General features: G+C 39.6%; 1 protein-coding gene across 9 annotated transcripts in view; it reads right to left on the reverse strand.

The window, feature by feature from the left end:
• LOC127416037 (SUN domain-containing ossification factor-like) overlaps positions 1-17,806 on the reverse strand; it is a 66,488-nt gene that overhangs the window by 15,112 nt on the left and 33,570 nt on the right. For 5 of the 9 annotated variants that reach the window (XM_051655117.1, XM_051655122.1, XM_051655123.1 and 2 more), the window contains 13 exons: positions 17,358-17,734; positions 16,653-16,769; positions 16,123-16,276; positions 12,791-12,902; positions 11,273-11,400; positions 11,001-11,068; positions 10,657-10,764; positions 10,032-10,137; positions 6,414-6,434; positions 4,891-4,946; positions 3,531-3,622; positions 1,021-1,101; positions 212-295 (listed from right to left, as the gene is read on the reverse strand). In XM_051655117.1, the coding sequence (XP_051511077.1) occupies positions 212-295; positions 1,021-1,101; positions 3,531-3,622; positions 4,891-4,946; positions 6,414-6,434; positions 10,032-10,137; positions 10,657-10,764; positions 11,001-11,068; positions 11,273-11,400; positions 12,791-12,902; positions 16,123-16,276; positions 16,653-16,769; positions 17,358-17,734 (1,504 nt within the window). The remainder of the gene's footprint in view (positions 1-211; positions 296-1,020; positions 1,102-3,530; positions 3,623-4,890; positions 4,947-6,413; positions 6,435-10,031; positions 10,138-10,656; positions 10,765-11,000; positions 11,069-11,272; positions 11,401-12,790; positions 12,903-16,122; positions 16,277-16,652; positions 16,770-17,357; positions 17,735-17,806) is intronic. The other 4 variants (XM_051655119.1, XM_051655124.1, XM_051655121.1 and 1 more) reach the window with 4 other exon arrangements.

The following is a 17,806-nucleotide window of genomic DNA, read 5'->3' on the forward strand; positions in this document are numbered from 1 at the left end:
CAGCTACAGAACCCGTCAAAGACGCTCATTCACTGCCAGGCCTCACAGTTCTAGCACTGTTGGCATGGTGACAGCCCTCACTAGTCACAAACAGCTGCCAAGCAAAGGGGAGCTACTAAGTGGAGTAATTTCACTGTGCTGTTGAGCTGAAAAGAATTAGACCAGGGGGATTTTAATATATTTAACCACAGGGAGGATATCAGGTCCGTACCTTCCATTTCAGCTCTGATCTCGAGCTCTGGTTTCCCTCCCAGAACATTTGCTGCAATATTGTTCACCATGTTCAGGATCGCATCTAAAAAAAAAAAAAAAAAAAAAAAAAAGAGGAACATTTTAAAAAATGTTTAAGATGTCATTTAATATGCAAATATGCATACTTATTATGCAAATAGCACAATATTAATATGTATGAACAAAAACCATGAGAGATGATTGGTGTCCCTAAATACAGAGCTGTAGAAACTGGGGTAAATGTCAAACAGTACCAACACACTTGAATGCTCTGTTCTCTGCCTGTCCCTGGTGGTCTCCATGCTTCTTTAAGAAAGAGTGTGTGTGTTTGCCAGTATGTGTGTGAAAGCACAATCATATTCGTCACATACAGTATGTGTAAAACATTTCTAGTGTGCTGCATTGTTGTCCATCATTATGGACTTGATGGAGACTGAAACTACTTAAAAAGAAAAGCTGGAACCGAGGCAGGGGCCAGACAACTTCCTTGAATGTTAAAGTTAGTACAAGTTTATAGAAAGATTTCTCAACTGGTTCTCCTGCAATCCCTTCCACAGTGAAACCACAAACAAAATCATGCATCAACAGCTCATGGAAATAACTGCCACTAGAGTCTTGTGCAAATGTGATTTGATAAACTGGCATTTCAGACATAAGTATGATGTGTGACTGACGGTTTCGTCACAATTATAAATATACTAACTTGTTAAGGAACTAATTCTGTATGGGCAACTACATACAGCATATGCATGAAGTGTAACAAATTGTATAAGGAGGAACAGGACATACTTGTGGCAGAGCCCAGCAGATTCTTTGATGTCTTGTCCTCTGATGGCAAGTAGCCGGGAGGGTAATCTGTCAAATGAAAGTCTAGGATTAAGAAGACAGCATTAGCTGTCATTTTTCAGCATTTTTTTTGAAAAAAATAAATAAATAAATAAATAAATAATAATAATATATATATATATATATATATATATATATATATATATATATATATATTACACACACACACACTATATTGCCAAAAGTATTCGCTCACCTGCCTTTAGACGCATATGAACTTAAGTGACATCCCATTCTTAATCCATAGGGTTTAATATGACGTCGGCCCACCCTTTGCAGCTATAACAGCTTCAACTATTCTGGGAAGGCTTTCCACAAGGTTTAGGAGTGTGTTTATGGGAATTTTTGACCATTCTTCCAGAAGCGCATTTGTGAGGTCAGACACTGATGTTGGACGAGAAGGCCTGGCTCACAGTCTTCGCTCTAATTCATCCCAAAGGTGCTCTATCGGGTTGAGGTCAGGACTCTGTGAAGGCCAGTCAAGTTCTTCCACACCAAACTCGCTCATCCATGTCTTTATGGACCTTGCTTTGTGCACTGGTGTGCAGTCATGTTGGAACAGGAAGGGGCCATCCCCAAACTGTTCCCACAAAGTTGGGAGCATGGAATTGTCCAAAACCTCTTGGTATGCTGAAGCATTCAGAGTTCCTTTCACTGGAACTAAGGGGCCAAGCCCAGCTCCTGAAAAACAACCCCACACCATAATCCCTCCTCCACCAAACTTCACAGTTGGCACAATGCAGTCAGACAAGTACTGTTCTCCTGACAACCGCCAAACCCAGACTCGTCCATCAGATTGCCAGATGGAGAAGCGTGATTCGTCATCCAGAGAACGCGTCTCCACTGCTATAGAATCCAGTGGCGGCGTGCTTTACACCACTGCATCCGACGCTTTGCATTGCACTTGGTGATGTATGGCTTGGATGCAGCTGCTCGGCCATGGAAACCCATTCCATGAAGCTCTCTACGCACTGTTCTTGAGCTAATCTGAAGGCCACATGAACTTTGGAGGTCTGTAGCGATTGACTCTGCAGAAAGTTGGCGACATCTGCGCACTATGCGCCTCAGCATCCGCTGACCCCGCTCTGTCATTTTACGTGGTCTACCACTTCGTGGCTGAGTTGCTGTCATTCCCAATCGCTTCCACTTTGTTATAATACCACTGACAGTTGACTGTGGAATATTTAGTAGTGAGGAAATTTCACGACTGGACTTGTTGCACAGGTGGCATCCTATCACAGTACCACGCTGGAATTCACTGCCCCTGAGAGAGGCCCATTCTTTCACAAATGTTTGTAGAAGCAGTCTGCATGCCTAGGTGCTTCATTTTATACACCTGTGGCCATGGAAGTGATTGGAACACCTGAATTCAATTATTTGGATGGGTGAGCGAATACTTTTGGCAATATAGTGTACATAAAGTGTCGCTGAGGTAAAAAACTGACAATGTTTTGCGCACTGTATTTAAAAGGATAATTCATGCAAAAATTTAAATACTGTCATCATTTACTCACCCTCATGTAATTCCAAACTCAAATCTCATTCACGCTTGTGCATATTCATACTTGGCATTTGAAGGTTTGACGTCAATGATAGCAAATGCCACTGATGACATTTACATGGACAACAGAAAGCGGCTTATTGCGAGAAATTTGCTTTCCCATTTACATGCTCTGTATAAGCAGCGTACTTTTTACTCACATATACATGTCAGTAAGCAGCTCCACAGCAACATCATTTCCCTGCAACGCTTGTGTAAATAACAAACATGGCATCTGAAGTAGACTTCGCTATTTCATTGACTGCTGATTTGCTTTATTTCCAAATATTCCTGAGTTGTGCTGTGTTTGTTTTTTGAACTTTCCATTGTAACCTGCAGCGGGATTGTGCTGCAATAGTGGGGCTTCCAACTAAAGTAAAACTCTTAAGTGCATGTAAACGCGGTCACTGATTCTCACATTCTGTAACAGATTGCAATGCATGGTTTGAAGTTTGAATACACGCAAGTGCGAATGTTATTTTATAACTACAGCGCAGGAGGTTTTCAGTGAATAATAACTTAAATTTCAGACTGATCATCACAAAAATGGTATCAAATGGTTTCAGAAGACTTCATATATATTGTACAAGTTTAATGCATTACTTTTATAGTGCTTTGTGATTTTTGGAGCTGAACAGCCCCTGGTCACCATGTGCTTTCATTGTGTGGACAAGAGCAGCTTCGAGATTCTGCAATATATCTTCTTTTGTGTTCCACGGAAGAAATTAAGTCATACGGGATTGTAACAACATAAGGGTATGTAAATGATGCCAAAATGTTAATTTATGGGTAAACGATTCATTTAACCATTAGTTTAACTGAGGAAAATACAGAACATTGTATGCATGTACAGTACACACACATAAAGAGCAGTGGGGTTGTTTGTAGTGAGCATTAAGAGAGATCATCTCACCATAGTCTTCATCTAGATACTCGGCTCTCTCTAAGGTGTACTGAGAGTCGGCTATCTCGTCATACTCCTCCACCATACTGGTGCCAAACACCCTGATATACACAAAATACAGATGGCCAACACAGATCAAATACTTGACAGTAGAACATGGAGGAATAATACAGAAATAGGAGAAGGATTGAAAAACTGTGTGTACAAAAGTGGGTGGTATTGTTAACAACAGAATGTGTACAAATGTAAAACTGTACCCATATTATCTTAAAAAAACTCACAGCCCTGCACAGATAAAAGAGTACAGCAAAGCCCACTGTACTCATCAGCACAAGTTATCTTTGAGTTCTACAAAAAAAACTAGGCCTACATCACTCTTAAAATCATGTTTTATAGCACCCTTTAAATCATCAGGGGCCAGTTATGGAGGGGGTAACTGCAGTGAAAGAAGAGATATCCAGCGAAACCAGCATTCTCAGTAAAAGAGGAGGAAGTGGGAATTTTGATCTGTAGAGCACCCTAATAAATGTTAATGCTATAGATTTGTACTCAACCACACGGATGGCCACATGATGGATTACAATATAATTTCTACTAAACTGATCTGAAAAGTAGCTTCTTGTGACTCACTAGTTAGGATCTGTGGAGGTCAACTGAAGAAAATCGGACCAAATGTTTAGTGAAAGCTTGGCTGGTACAGAACATGGTCACTTGGGAAGAATAATTTTAATTTTTTTCCGCTTCTATCTGGCAGTGGTGTTTTGCTTGCCTCCCACAGTATATACAGTAATTTCCTTATAATGGGAGAGTATGTGCCTCATGAAGTGCAGTCAGACCTGCCCCTATATGGGCCTCTAACCCAGATTAAATCTCCTGCCAATGCAAACGGACCAGAGAGGAGCCCAAGGCAGAACAGAGATCAACTCTACACTCTACTCAAGAACGTTTCCTTTTTAAAACCCCTATAAAAGCTATGTGTCCTTTTCAATGAAATTTAAACAGTAAATTCAACAAAAAAGAATCATTAAATTTGAATCTGCCCGTTTCTCATTATGGTATAATGTTGCTGTGCATTATGCTCTGGTTATAGAATACGTTTGACTGATATCATAATTGTTTTAAGAAGTATTATCAGCATGGAAATGAATAATTAAGTATTTAAAGTGCAGTTTTTAATGTTTTCTTAATACGTCATTTTATGATACATACCAAAAATCCCTCAAAGCATGCCTTAGGCCACAAACATACTCTTATGCTCATACAGTATGCAAATGCAGATGTGAATGCTTGGCCAACGTCTTTTCATTTAAATCTGATGTGTTATTAAAAAGAAGAAAAAAAACATATAGGGGGAAAAAATTCAACCTACCTGATAAGGCTGAGGGGGCAGAAGTGTTCAGATCCAAAATGGGAGAGCAGCTCAACCTACAGAAAAGTAAAAAGACAAGTTTCTTTATAAGTTGTCAACACGACCAGTGTACAGTTGAAGTCAGAAGTTTACATACACCTTAGCCAGATACATTTAAACTCAGTTTTTCACAATTCGTGACATTTAATCGTAGAAAACATTCCCTGTCTTACGTCAGTTAGGATCACTACTTTAAGAATGTGAAATGTCAGAATAATAGTAGAGAGAATGATTTATTTCAGCTTTTATTTCTTTCAGCACATTCCCAGTGGGACAGAAAATTACATACACTTTGTTAATATTTGGTATCATTGCCTTTAAATTGTTTAACTTGGGTCAAACATTTTGGCTTTTCACAATAAGTTGCTGGAATTTTGGCCCATTCCTCCAGACAGAACTGGTGTAACTGCATCAGGTTTGTAGGCCTCCCTGCTCGCACACGCTTTTTCAGTTCTGCCCACAAATTTTCGGATTGAGGTCAGGGCTTTGTGATGGCGACTCCAATACCTTGAATTTACTGAGCTTTAACTTCCTGGCTGATGCCTTGAGATGTTGCTTCAATATATCCACATAATTTTCCTTCCTTATGATTCCATCTATTTTGATGAAGTGCACCAATCCCACCTGTAGCAAAGCACCCCCACAACATGATGCTGCCACCCCCATGCTTCACGGTTGGGATGGTGTTCTTTGGCTTGCAAGCCTCACCCTTTTTCCTCCAAACATAACGATGGTCATTATGGCCAAACAGTTCAATTTTTGTTTCATCAGACCAGAGGACATTTCTCCAAAAAGTAAGATCTTTGTCCCCATGTGCACTTACAAACTTTAGTCTGCCTTTTTTATGGTGGTTTTGGAGCAGTGGCTTCTACCTGGCTGAGCAGCCTTTCAGGTTATGTCAATATAGGACTCATTTTACTGTGGATATAGATACTTGTCTACCGATTTTCTCCAGCATCTTCACAAGGTTCTTTGCTGTTGTTCTGGGATTGATTTGCACTTTTTGCACCAAACAACATTCATCTCTAGGAGACAGAATGTGTCTCCTTCCTGAGCGGTATGATGGCTGCATGGTCCCATGGTGTTTATACTTGCGTACTATTGTTTGTGCAGATGAAGGTGGCACCTTCAGGCATTTGGAAACTGCTACCAAGGATGAACCAGTCCACAAAAGAATTTGGCTGATTTCTTTTGATTTTCCCATGATGTCAAGCAAATAGGCACTGAGTTTGAAAGTAGGCCTTAAAATACATCCACAGGTACACAGGTACACAGGTACACATCAGAAGCTAATTAGCTAAATGTCTAAAGGCTTGACATAATGTTCTGGAATTTTCCAGAAAGTGTGAGAAAAGATGTATATATGGATATGTGTGAATGTGTGTATTTAAGTGATCAAGGAAGTGTCACTGCCATGCATTACTGTATCTGTGTCCTGTCAATCAAAGTAGCATTACAATGCATTGAGAGAGAAGAACGCTAACCTTTATGTACTTGATGAACATCTGATGCAGGAGAAGACAGGAGAGAGCGGAAACAGAAAAACACAGAGAAAGATCAGTATAAAAGACTGGATTCATGCCATAAGCAAGTCAAGCATTTTGCATTTTTCTTGTTTGTTCCACTTCCATGACTTAAAGGGATAGTTCACTCAAACATAAAAAATGATCTCATTATTTACTTACTCTCATGCCATCCCAGATGTGTATGACTTTCTTCTGCAGAACACAAAGATTTTTTGAAGAATATTTCAGCTCTGTAGGTCCATACAATGCAAGTCAACAGGTTCCAAAATGTTGAAGCTCAAAAAAGCACACAAAGTCAGCATAAAAGTAATCCATATGACTCCAGCGGTTCAATCCAAGTTCTCAGAAGCGATATGATGGGTGTTGGAGAGAAACAGATCAATATGTAAATGGCGACTAGTAGGTGGTGATATGCACGAGAATGCGAATCACCAAAAAACGAAAGAAGAACATGGAAGTGAAAGTGGAGATTTACAGTCAAAAAGGACTTACATTTTTATCTGTTTCTCACCCACACTTATCATTTCTCTCCAGTAGATTTAAAAATTGGAGTCGTATGGATTCCTTTTTGGATTTCGCTGCCTTTGTGCTTTTTGGACCTTCAAAGTTCTGGCCACCATTCACTTGCATTGTATGGACCTACAAAGCTGAAATATTCTTCAAAAAAATCTTCATGTGTGTTCTGCCTTAAAAAGAAAGTAATAACACATCTGGGTTTGGCATGAGGGCGAGTAAATGATTAGAGAATTTTCAATAGGGATGCACCGATCATGATTTTTCATGGCCAATTCTGATTTTTTTTTTTACAAGCAAATGGGCCAATTCCGATAGCCGATTTTTTTCTTTGTTTAAGCAACAGACAAGAAAGAATGAAAGAGTTCATCAAAACAATGTTTATTTACTCTTTTACAGGCCAAACTGGCCTTTAAGGAAAAAATATCTGTAGCTATTTGAAATTAGAGGCAACAACTGCATATTAAGCACTAGTGGTGCACCGATTAGGAAATTTGAGGCCGATACGATTTCCTATTTTTTTAACACTAAGATCGTCCAATACCGATTTTTGCCCTTTGCCACACTTTTGCAGGTTATATGCTGCAGTTATGTTTATGCCCCACACAGTAAAATTACAGTAACACTTTACAAAAAGGTTCAATTTGTTAACATTATTTAACAACATTACTGTAGTTAAAATGAACTAATGAACTTAATGTTAGTTACAACATATAATATTACATTTTTAAAATCAAAAGTTGTATTAGTTAATGGACATTAATGCACTATGAACTAACAATGAACAGTTGTAATTTTATTAACTAACATTATGATTAATAAATGCTGTATAAACATTGTTCATTGTTTGTTCATGATAACTAATGCATTAACTAATGTTAGAGAAATGAAACCTTTTTATTAAGTTTTACCAAAATGACATTAAAATTACGTGAATTAAGAATTGCTAACATTTATTTGTATTGAAAACAGTTATTAATAGTTCTGTTGTCAATATCAAAAGGCCATTGTGACATACTGGTAAGCAGTAAAAACCATGAGCGCATAACACACAGCAGAGATTCTTTCAAATAGAAGAAAAATATATCCACTGCAAGCTCTAAAACTGCTCCAGTGAGAAATCATTAATATATATGATTTGTTAACTGTCTTTGGTGTTTTGCTGTAACACAAATCATTAATTATTAAGCATATATGTGAAGACACGGTGCCATTAAGGTTAAAATGTAATTGCTGTGATTAGTGGTATTGTGACCAACATTAATCTGATTTAATTTGGGATTCTCACAGAATAGCACTGAGATGAGTAACTGATAATGAGATGGAGACCATCTGGAGAGAGCGTGCATGTTTGATTGACACCACGAGTGCTCATATTGAAGAGAATAAAGCTGAAAGTGCTCATAATCGCTCTAACAGTCTCTATCGTGCCACACAGCGTCTGATTGTCATGACTCATGTCATGTATCATGTATTTGCATGTTTATTTGTTGTTTAATTCGTTTTATTATACCCGTTAGCAGCCTCTTTATCCTGTTCCTGCTCACTGTGCAGTGAGTCAGAATAACTACCATAAAGACTCTAGAAAATGGGCAACTTAATATTCAAACACAGGTCATTCTTACACATTTTTAAAAACAAAACAGCATATTCATCTGAATTACAGCATGTCTGAAAGTTTAAATTCGTGAATACTTAGAATTGCCAACAACTCACCCTCCAGAGGCCACTCTGTCATGCTTCAAGGGCTGAGCAAGCGCTCATTCATTAGAGGAGCAGTGTATGTGTGATGCCCTGTGTGCTGCAAAAAAGATCGGCCCTAAATCTAGGCACAATCGGCCGATCATGGATTTAAGATGAATATCGGCCGATTTCGATCGGTGGCCGATCGATCAGTGCACCCCTAATTTTCAACTTTTCAGATGAGCCCCTGAAAAGTCATAAATCATCTGAAAGCTCATAAATTACAATGAGTGAAGAAATTATTTCAGATCAAAGGTAAACCAAAAAAGCTAAAGCAAAGCATAGGACAAAGAAAGCATAACAGTTACAAATCCCCAAGAAAATTAAGGAAATTAAGTAAAGTTAAAAGAGTGAATAGGCACATTTTCTTTGCCTTTCAGTAGAGAAATGTCCTAGCATGACAGATAGTCAAGTAAATGTGACTTTTACTTTCTACCCAAGCTTCCAATGCCTAACACACTGACATATCTAAACACAGAAACACAAACGCAATTCTTTAACTCTAAATCCATAGGTAAGTTCGGGGGTCATGAATGTGCATGTATTTAGTATGATAAAATGACATGTATTTATACAGAACAATACAGTCATGAGGCTCTCAGCCCTCAGGGAAGGGCACAGCTTCTCTCAAATGACTGTACTGTTCCCCTTTATCCAGTATGTTATTCATTCACATTAAAAAAAACATGCACTGTTAATGCAATTCAATGTTATTTAGATCACAGAGGACAGATAGCATGTGTGTGTGTGATCTTTTTTAAAGCTTTTCATGTTTCAAATATAATTAAAGGCCAGAGCACAGATGCTTGATGTCATAATATTGTTTTAAACGCTATGGTGGTTTTGGTCAATGTTTTCAAGCCTTGCTTTTGTCTTAAATTGGGGGGTGTGGTATGATTAAGGAACATGGACTCAACTAAAGCTAAATGTCAAATTTTTCCCACTTAGTGTTGGGAAGTAACTAGTAGTATACTACTAGTGCAGTGTGGCAGCAGTAACTAAGCAGTGATGCTACCAACTTAATTCACTTCCAGAAATGTGACCATAGCTTTTCTTAGTGGTGTAGTGTGGCAAAGCATTACACTGTATAATAAACACAGCCTTACAAACAAGCAGAAACAACAATGAAATCCAACCACCTAGTGTGTCCTCTTTCTGTCAAGTAGGTTTGGGAAGTCCAGTTTATTTTATCAAATTAATTTGCCCATTTATAAAAATGTATGATTTGAGTCATCACTCAATTGTATTGCCAGAAGTCCTTGCAAAGTGTTTTATGTTTCTTTTAGTTAAATAAATTGTGAAATGCTTCTCCCCCTTTACCTTGACATATTTGGCATAGAGTTGCTCATCTAGAGGAAAGCTCTGTACTGTGCGTTCATCACGGGCATGAAAGGTGCCCAGCTTGATCCACTTATTGGTCGGATACCTGAGGTAAAAAAAATAAAAAAAAAAAATAAAAAAGTGTGATGAGGTTATGCTGGTGTTTGTATATCTTCTAATGCCCAGTCAGATTATCACTCTGTGTATGTTCGTGTGCATGTTCTAACTAGAGGTAGACCGATTAATCGGTAAAACCGATATATCGGTGTCGATAGATGCATTTTTCTGCAAAAATCTACGGCGATAGTTGCCGATAGTTTTTTCATCATTTCAAAATAAGAGTGCCCGTTGTGTTTAGAGCTTGTTTATACTTAAAAGTTCCACGTTATGCACCAAATATTCATTTTTTCTGGTTATTTTGGGGATTTTGGTTGAACAATAAACTGCATCTGGGATTTTATTCATTTAGGACACTTTGTCTGTTCCCATCATAGTAAGGAAAGACATTTTTTTGACATTCTATAAATCAATTTTAAAACTATCGACCGATTAATCGGTTATCGGCCTTTCCCACCACCTTTGTTATAGGCAAGATCCACTATCGGTCAATCTCTAGTTCTCTTACCTATCGCTGATGGACACTAGGAAATCTTTCGGCGTAGAAGAGAACAGCTCAAAATTTGCAATGTCCAACTGCTTCACCTGGATTGGCTCACAGAGCTCAATAACAAACCTGGATGGGCAAATTGGCAGAGAAAAAGGTTGTTTGGGAAGTGTACACAAATGAATTAATATATTGAATATGTTATGTAATCAACTACAATGACACAACTTCTTCGAAGAGACAGGACTGCTTAAACATAAAATCTAGTTACTAAAAGAGGAAAACAGCCTCTCTATAATTGCATTTGTGTATTATCTTTCTGCAGCTGCTGCTGTCCATTTCTCTCTTTCTCTGTAGTGACTCACCAGATCTTAGTACTGCAGGGGTTCAGCATATACAGATCCATATTCTCCATCAGGATGGCAGATGTGCTCTGCACAGAACACACACACACACACAAAGGGTTAGACAATCACAAAGACTGACACAACAGCTGAAATACAAATTAGAGTAGCTACAGTAATATAACCAAAAACATTTCTGATGCAGGAACTGTAACACTGATTTGAAAGACTGCCCAATAATGTCTATCTTTCTCTTAACCACACATGCTACTGTGTGCTCTTCTGAGTCGTACCTTGGCCTCATTGTTAGCCGAGAGGATTTTGGCCCCACACTCCACTGAAGCGTAGTTATTCTTGAAATTCTTTTGGACCTTTTTCACTGGATGAGGACTGCCATTTGATGACGTGTGCAGAGACTGACCTAAAACCAACAAAACAGGATATATAGGTGATTTCTAACATTTCTATAGTATGAAACAGGCTGGTTTAGTATCTTTATATATTCTGTGTGTGACCTGCATAGACTGCGTAGATGCGTTTAACTGCCAACTACCTATGTGAAATGTAAAAAAAAAAAAACTATGTATGCATGCAAGGTACAGCATACATATATGTAATCACTGATTCAAACTGCAAAATTATTTTTGGATTTTAACAACCAATAGCTGCTCTCACAAACTGTAAATGCTTTAAGTCACGTCCTTCAGGAAAATAAGATTCAGTTTCAGTTATGTCGAGCTGACACCAGCTTGCAAAAGCGACCTAAAGAAGCAACTTGTACATCTTTGCAGCTGTAGACCCCACAATCATCACTAAAAAAAGTAATTGGGTTATTTTAATTTGATTTTACACATTTTTTTCCTCTTTTTGCTTCTTGAGAACTTTCTAGGTCAAGCAGCCCGGGCTACAAAAAACACAAATCCTTACTTATATATTAAGGAAATTTATCAAAAAGTATGTGTGTCAACTGTTTCGTGCAGTCCACCTAAGCCTCTGGGGAACTCTACAGAATTTTCACTTAGAGGTGGTAGCTATTTGAGAGCTCTCTAGTGTTACTGGGTTTACAGCACCCACTAATTAATGCTAATCAGGGTCAATTAACATACTCGCTATTAGCAAGCGCTTGTGTGACAGCAGAGGACTTGTTAATTTATTGGCTTCACACTCAAAATTGTACTCATTCTCTCACCCTCATGTTGTTCCTCATGTTGACTTTCTTCCGATAAACACAAAAGGAGATGTGGAGAATGTTAGCCTCAGTCACCAATCAGTTTCATTGTATGGAAAAAAGATACGATGAAAGTGAAAGGTGACTGAGGTTGACGTTTTCCCTAACATCTCCTTTTGTGTTCGACAGTGTAAAGAAAGCCATATAAGCTTGCAACAACATGGAGGTGAGTAAATGATGACTGAATTAAAAATTCTGGGTGAACATTTCCTTATATTGTTCCGAAGGCCTAGGGAATAAGCTTAGATTTTTGTTACTTTTGTTTCATTGGACTGAAGCAGTCCATTACAGCAGCCTGCATGTGTGCACACAAGGCTATGCAACCCTGTGCATGCTGTTTCCTGGTCCCACAGAACTGACAAATGGTAGGGACAGGTTAAAATAGGAGAAAGAAAAAGCATGGGGAAAAATAGAAATGCACGAAGGAAAGAGATACTATTCTGTGAAATCAAGCAGAAGTGTGACCTAAAGCAAGTGCGTGTGAGCATGCATTGATGCAGAAGAAACACGGGAGCAGCCTTGCATGCAATGATGCACTGATGATCATGCAGCTGTAAGAGCGTGCTCGTGTCTCATCCCTTACTTTTCTTTTCCTCTACTTCCATCACTTTCTTCTTCCACTCATCGAATGTGGGGATGTCATCTTTAGTGGGTACAGGTACAGGACTTTCAGCCACTTTGTCATGGTCCACCACCTGCAAAAACAAAAGCAGCAAACACATGTGACCAAATCACAATCCACCCTCTCTCATTCTTAAAACTATTAATGTGGTAAAGAGGTCCATTTGGATTAAGAAACATGCTAAACGGAGACAAAGGTGCATAGGTTTGTGTAGCAGTGATAGCCAATCTTTTGCAATTTTGGGATCATCAGCACTGGCCAATAAACATGTCTGCTCGCTCGTGTGACAATTCTAAAATCTACCAACAGCTTTGTCAATGGATAATAAAACATTTTTTTCAGATGTTTGAGTGAATTTCGATTAATATTGGGTAACGCATTATAAAAGCATTGTTCATTGTTTGTTCATGTTAACTATTGTCAACTTATGTTAACTGATCAGGGATAGTTCACCCAAAAAGTTTAAATTCTCTCATCATTTACTCACCCTCAAGCCATCCCAGACGTACAACTTACTTTCTTCTGCTGAACACAAAATAAGATTTTTAGAAGAATATCTCTGCTCTGTTGGTCCATACTATGCAAGTGAATGGTGACCAACATTTTGAAGTTCCAAAAAGCACATGAAGGCAGCATCAAAGTAATCCATACAACTCCAGTGGTTTAATCCATGTCTTCAGAAGCGATATGATAGGTGTGGGTGAGAAACAGATCAATATTTAAGTCCTTTTTTTTTTCTCCCCAATTTGGAATGCCCAATTCCCAAAGCACTCTAAGTCCTTGTAGTGGCATAGTGACTCACTTCAATCCGGGTGGCGGAGGACAAATCTCAGTTGCCTCAGCGTTTGAGACCGTCAATCCGCGCATCTTATCACGTGGCTTGTTGAGCGTGTTACCGCGGAGACATAGCGCGTGTGTAGGCTTTATGCCATCCACAGCGGCATCCAAAAACAACTCACCACGCACCCCCCCGAGAGCAAACAAAAAGAGATTACCCTGTGTGACTCTACCCTCCCTAGCAACCGGGCCAATTTGGTTGGAGTCACTTAGCACACCCTGGTATTCGAACTCACGAACGCCGGGGTGGTAGTCAGCATCTTTACTCGCTGAGCTACCCAGGCCCCTTTGAGTCCTTTTTTAATGTAAATCTCCACTTTCGAAGAGCCCTCTTAAGCGTTCTTTTATCTCCTAACAGTTGTTCTTTTGTTTTCGCCAATTTGCATTCTTCATGCATATCGCCACCTACTGGGAAGGGAGGAGAATTTCTAGTAAAAAAGGACTTAAATATAGATCTGTTTCTCTTCCATACACATCGTATCTTTTCTGAAGAAATGGATTTAACCACTGGAGTCGTATGGATTACTTTGATGCTGCATTTATGTGCCTTTTGGAGCTTAAAAGTTCTGGTCATCATTCACTTGCATTGTATGGACCTACAGAGCTGAGATATTCTTCTAAAAATCTTAATTTGTGTTCTGCAGAAGTCATACACATCTGGGATGGCATGAGGATGAGTAAATGATGAGACAACTTTCATTTTTGGGTGAACTATTCCTTTAATACTAACACACACAACCCTATCGTAAAGTGTTGTCAATATTGTGTACCGTGTGTAGTGTTAATTTAATTTCAGCAATTTTGTGTACGTCACATTTACTATGATTCAATTGTATGGTTTATCTATTGTCAACCTTGCTCTGTTTCGTATTGGCCAAAAACCCATTAAAGTCAAGTTCTGCATGTGACCTGTCCTCTACTAACCAAAATATGTTCATTATAACATTTCTAATTTACACGAGGGCTCTGTGGCCACTGAGGTGTGAATGACTGCATTATGTAAGTGACACAACGGCTCTGCGGGCTGAGTTCTGTCACTGTATATGCCGGACAGTGTAATTCATTTTTGTGCAAGACCTTCTCTCTGCCTTCCCATCACATTCCTTTTTACTTTTTCCATTTCGCTTTCATTCTGAGTTTGTCAGTGTCTAAACAGCAGCACTGAGTGAGCATTTAGTTAATTAAACATTTACAAGGCTGTCTTGTGGAAAACAAACATGCTGACTTCTAGCACAGCACTGTCCCACTTCCATTCCTCTTTTTTTGCTCGCTCTTTCCTATTATCATCTACTCCATTTAGTGTGTATGTGACAGAGCGGCTTTATGAGAGAGGAGGGAATTTTTCAGCTCTGTGGATCTCTAACAGCAGGGTGTGGACAGGCTGAGTGGTAATCGAATACAAGCCCTTTCACTGTCTGTGTAATGGGGGAAAAGGCAAGGAGAAAAACACTACAGGGTGGAAAAAGTAAAGATTATTTTCATGTTCTCATACTGTAGGTGGTGAAAGCTCAGTGTAAGGGGTTCTGGGACTATTCTGCAACACTACAGCTTGGTAAAAATATGCACAAATAAAATGAAATGCCGGTGCATAAAATGGTTTAATACACAGAGCTTCAAGGTAATGTGTACAATTTATCAAATGTTAAAATACTTTGCTCTGTTTCAACATTGCTCCATTTGTTTGAGCAATGCAACATAGCAACTCTGAATCTACCCGTTTAGGCGGCCGGTGGAATACGGGAGGAGAGTTTGGGGAAAGCTAATTAAAAACAATCATTACTTTTGCAATTACTTTCGGTGCACAGAAATCTAAAAAACTAAGTATACTTTAGCATTTATAGCCAGGAAGACTGAGGTTTTCTTTCAAGTCGGCATCACACTAGCCGATGTTGCCTCGAATTTCAGGCGTAACCTTCCTTTACATAATCACTGGCCAGCAGGAAGGAGACTGCGAGCAGGAGTCGTTAACGTCCGAGTTAATGGCTCCGACAACATGGGAAATCAGATCAAACATGACAACAAAAAAAACTGTTCAGTCGCCGGGGCTGATACTAGTGGTCTCGTCAAGTGACCACTAAGCTTCTTTCACTGAAGAACCGACAAGAACCGTCATTCTCTGATCTGAACGTTTTCATCAGTGATCGTACTTACAGCCGCCTACAAACGCTGATTGTAATCCATAGTGATTCTGTCACCAAGTGTTTTTTGGGGGATCTCCTACACAAAAATGACTAATAAAATCAGAATGAGGAGGCAGAACACTCTGTTTACATTGAACATGAATCCTTTACTCACTGAAAGCTGCATATGGACATCGTTTTGCTACGGCAAGCTCAGAGGAGATAAATACACAATCCCAATTTGGAGATAGCTAGTGTGTCGACGGCCTCAGTTGCCCATTAGGCATTAATTTGTAATGATGAATTAGACCGATAATGCCTGCAGTTTCTGTGCACCTGCAGTTGCTCTAGAGGTGGAGGGATGTTGGCTGTCGGCTCCAGCTCTGTGAGATCCAGCTCACTCGGGACCAGAGAGGCAGCTGGGTCAGCAATGGTCTCTGTGCTCTGTCCCAACATGCTGGACTTATCCTCCGTATGTTCCTCCACAACACTAAAGAGAGCAGAACAGAGAGAGACAAAGAGAGGTTGGAGGTATGAAAGAGATGTACGTGGATTGCTACTAAGAAAAGAACTTAAAATATATTTGATCACTTAAATGATAGTGAAATCAGCATTGAATCAAAGTGCATCATGGCCATCAGGAAATGAATGATTAACAGAATACAAAACAGCCAAAAAAAGATAAAATGAGAAGTAAAAAAGTAGAGCAAGGTCAGAATACGAGGCTTGACGTGCCCGAAGCAGCTCCGTTTCGTGGTTATCCAGCAGTTAAGAGGTCACCTCATGTTACTTGAGCGCTTTATCGTAATGTTACCATGTAACCTGCTTTGTTACCTGCCGTTTACCTGTCAGGGGTTGGTACTCACCTAATGGGCAAGTTGCCCAGGGGCAGAGGTTGGCTGAAGGGGGGCACAGAGCCCACCTCACACTGACTGGCACTAGAGTTCTCTACAGGGGCACCAGCACGCGGAACATCTAGTCCACTGAAGGAAAGAAATCATATGCCATTTACCGAGAGAGTGGAAAAAGATGTAATAGAGAGAAAGAGAGAGAGAAAGAGGGAGAGAGAGAGAGAAAGAAAGGGAAAGAGAGAGAAAACTCGAAAGTCCAGGGCTCGCTTTAGATAAGGGATGAAGCCGGATTCACTTATTCGGAGTTCTGTAGATGGTTCCGGTGGTCCTGGATTATTACATTTAAAAGGTCTATCTATTCAATAACAGGCAATATTGGCTTTGTGGTCCTTGTTGAAATGGTAGATTCATAAATGGTCCAAGTCCAGTAAAAACAAGCTGTAATGGACTACTGAATAGCTCAGATCCAGTGAAAAACTCCAAAGCAGTTCGAATTTGAGGTCCATTCTGTGCTAAAAAATATTGTAACAGACTCGATTTCAAAGTTCTGATGCAGAAACAGGTCCACAAGTACAAAAATCAAAGCAACAATGAATTGAGAATAAATATAATATCAAAGGAAAGCTGAATAAAGTAAAAATGGTGAAAAAAGACAATAAGATAACATCAAAACAGTCAACCCCCCTCCCCTTTCTTCCACACTGTTGTCTCTGTACTCACCTGGAGGAGCTCTCAGAGGAGGTGACTGAGGTAGGTGAGACTGATTCTGGGCTCCTCTGGAGATCAGCAGCAGGTCCGGAGGGGTCTTCAGCCTGTGGGTCGGTCTCGGTAGGGGTTAGAGCAGCAGAGGCATGGTCAGCCTGGTCCTCTGTGGCAGTGGTCTGTAGAGCTTTAGGGTCTGGCTGGGGTTGGGATGAAGGATGCGGTGTTTGGGGCTGTGTGAGTGTTGGTGGTTGGTCTGGTTGTTGGGTGTTCTGGGGTTCTGGTTCCTGCTCATGCTCCTGCTGCTGCTGCTGTTGTTGTTTTTGTTCTGGCTCGGGAAGAGCCAATTCAAGATTAATCTGAGCCTCCTCCACCACCTCCTCTAGATTCACAGTCTAAAACAACAGAAACGCAGATTAAAAACATTAGCAATTAAGCAACAGAAAAGGAGAGATTGGATATAACTG

This window comes from Myxocyprinus asiaticus, chromosome 25, assembly GCF_019703515.2.
Source record: "Myxocyprinus asiaticus isolate MX2 ecotype Aquarium Trade chromosome 25, UBuf_Myxa_2, whole genome shotgun sequence".
Classification (NCBI taxonomy): domain Eukaryota; kingdom Metazoa; phylum Chordata; class Actinopteri; order Cypriniformes; family Catostomidae; genus Myxocyprinus; species Myxocyprinus asiaticus.